Below are 2,930 nucleotides of genomic sequence, written 5' to 3'. Positions count from 1 at the left end.
ACACAAACAAGTTTATGCATTCATTTCATTTCATATCTATCTACCGTAATAGACAATAAAAAAATAAAATAACAAGAACACACCTATGTCAAAAGCCTAGGAATACAAAGGTGTACGTACATACTACTACTACTATAGCAACAGCCAACAACAACAACAACATAAATACCTCGTTTTTTTCTTATCCAAACACACACCATTTACTGAACTACACTAGTTGGAACAAAGTAGGACTGGAAAGTAAAGGAGCCCAAACCAATTGGGCCCATGACATCTGGGCTTTAAAAAGCTGTCTAATTAAGGACACTTGGTCTTGTTGCCATGGGTGGTCATATCAGTGTAACAAGCCCCACAAATCTCCCTATTGCCAGAGGTGCCAGGTGGAACGCATTTACACCTCACACAACAAGTCCCACAGGCCCTTTTGCACAAGTTGGGCCTTGAATGCAAACTGCACCTCGAAATGCACAATCCTCCACAATCTACACTCATAACAACACCACCAAATTATTAAAATACATAATAAACTAAATATTTTATTTTGCCACACCACCAATTTACAACGCTTATATTACAAGGTTAACTTCTTACGCTAATGCCTCGAGTTTATAAGGAACTGAAATAATATATTTTTGATAATTTTTTAAGTAAGGACTTAAAATCAATAGAATTTATTTATTTAAAGAATAAATTTTAATCGTAAATTTATGACCTTTATTAAAACATATTTAACTTAAACATACCTATATCTTGCATCAGCCTTCTGTTCCCGTCTCGCACAATAAGCTGAAGATAATTCCAATAGAAACATTATAACATAATTTGATTAATTAAACAAGCACTTCAATATATCATTTGAGTAACAAAAACACATACCGGCTTATCAGATAAGTGTAGTTCTTCGTCTTCATCCTTTTCTATCTCATGATCAGATGAAACCTGCATGAATTTCACAAAACAACAAAAATGAAAATCACTTAGATTAAAGAAAATACTGTAACAAAAACCTTAAACAACAACAAACAATTTAGGTGCAGTTTTATTTTTGAAAATATTTTCTATTTTCATTTTTAAAATGTCTATTCATTTTATTTTAAGACAAACTCATGAAGTAAAAAATTATTATGAAAATAAAATACTATAATTTCTTTAAATAATAAACACGGTTTTATAATATTTTCAATATTTTTACAAATATTATAAAAACTATACACTACATAAACTCTTACCTGACTAGAAAATTTAATATAAATTTAAAAAAATAAAAATAAAAATAAAATATTTTACGAAATAAACGCGATTGTGTTCCAAAACACACTTAACATAAACAAACTTGACATATACTAAGGACTAGGGACAGAGTCCTAGCTTGATTAATTGTTGTTTTGTGTGTATAAGATGAAACTAAGGGAAGTTACCTTAGAGAGGCACACTAGAAGCAACAACCCCATCCCAAGAAGCTTGCGTAATGCCATAACAGAGGAAATTCTAGAAAGGAACTTCGATAAAGATTAGACAGCACGTTAAGTTGATGAGTATAGTGTACATGTATACTAAGTATTTATATAGGCCAAAATGGTCCAGCTCACCTTTCACTATTTGGCAAATTATTACTCCCTCCCTAGCTTCAATTATTAGGGAAAAGGTTGCCTTTTATTTAATAACATAAAACTAATAAGGAAACTTGACATATTAAATGACATATAATGTCTTCAATCAAAACTATTTATTTAATTAACTTTTAATATGATATTGACGTGAGTGATTAATGATAAATTAATTTAATTATTAATTAAAATTTCAATAATATACATTTTTTTTCTTAATATCAAAATATTAATTTTGGATGTTCTAAAACAACTTAATTTATCTTTAATATTGCGGTAATTTACTGCAACAGCAATTAATGCAATGTTAATTTTGAAACGGTGTCATTCAATTTAATAGATTAACAAATTTTTGTTTATACTTAAGATAAATAAATAAATAAATGTGTTTTAATTAGAGTTGTTAATAAAGTTTTAAATTTTAAAATTTTATATTAATCTTTTAATATTAGGTCTTAAATTAAATTAAATTTTTTAAAGTTCATCCTATTATTTCACTATTTTTTGTAAGGTGATCATAAACCTAATGTTTTGTTATTTTTTTTCTCAAAAAATTATGAAAAAAATCAAAAAATTTACTTTTTAAAAAAAATCAATTTTTTAATAAGAAAATTTAGAAAAAAAAATAACAATTTGTAACTCATATTCTATAAAATAAAATCAAAATTTTTTTATTGAGATTTTTTAAAAAATAGGCAAAATAAATTGTAGAAATTTTTTAAAAAGAAAATATCAATTTTTTGAAAAAAAAAAAAACAGCTTCATAGTTATCACTAAACTCATCAAATTTTATGAACTTTTCAATTCTAAGAACTAATTTAACTATGATTTTTTTTTATATTCAACTGAAAAGAGGATGATGACTGAACTGAATTGGCGACATTAATAAAATACATTAATGTTCCAACAATTTTCTCATATCAACACAAATGATGTATTTATCTACTTGTCGACATCACTACATTACGATGTTCCAACAATTTTCTCTTACTTCATATAACCCCTTAGTTTTTATGGAATTTATTTTGATTGTTATGCTTTGAGCAAACGACAATCCAATTTGCAACATAGTCATATCTATCGAACCTAAGGTCGATAGCCTGGAGCGCTATATCCATTTATCACCATAACGTCGATTTCTTGCCACTTATAGTAATAAATTAATACTCAAGTTGTTTGCTATAAACGCCATCCAATTTTTAATTCGAGCATCTTCAATGAGTTTGTCGCAAAGTTTGCATGAATAACAAGTTCTTTTTAAAATATATATATATATATATATATATATATATATATATATATATATATATATATATATTATGT

General features: G+C 26.6%; 1 protein-coding gene across 1 annotated transcript; it reads right to left on the bottom strand.

Annotated features, from left to right (window-relative positions):
* On the bottom strand, positions 1–1,533 carry LOC101513097 (snakin-2-like). Its single transcript, NM_001364764.1, has 4 exons — positions 1,419–1,533; positions 877–939; positions 744–786; positions 1–482 (listed from the first exon to the last, which is right to left on the bottom strand). Exons 1-4 carry the CDS (start codon positions 1,473–1,475, stop codon positions 298–300), a joined length of 348 nt encoding a protein of 115 aa, NP_001351693.1. The 5' UTR covers positions 1,476–1,533; the 3' UTR covers positions 1–297.
* Positions 1,534–2,930: the final 1,397 nt, after the last annotated feature.

The sequence above is a fragment of the Cicer arietinum genome, chromosome 7 (genome assembly GCF_000331145.2).
Source record: "Cicer arietinum cultivar CDC Frontier isolate Library 1 chromosome 7, Cicar.CDCFrontier_v2.0, whole genome shotgun sequence".
Classification (NCBI taxonomy): Eukaryota; Viridiplantae; Streptophyta; class Magnoliopsida; order Fabales; family Fabaceae; genus Cicer; species Cicer arietinum.
The sequence above is the reverse complement of the archived record's forward strand: the minus strand, read 5'-3'. Positions and strand labels throughout refer to the sequence as shown.

Bases quoted from the DNA above. Each gene is read 5' to 3' on its own strand.
- LOC101513097 (NM_001364764.1), bottom strand. From the start codon at position 1,475: ATGGCATTACGCAAGCTTCTTGGGATGGGGTTGTTGCTTCTAGTGTGC. The intron at 940-1,418 runs GTAACTTCCCTT...AAATTCATGCAG, and splicing joins TTCTAGTGTGCCTCTCTAAG to GTTTCATCTGATCATGAGAT. The intron at 483-743 runs GTATGTTTAAGT...TTATGAGTGTAG, and splicing joins AAGGCTGATGCAAGATATAG to ATTGTGGAGGATTGTGCATT.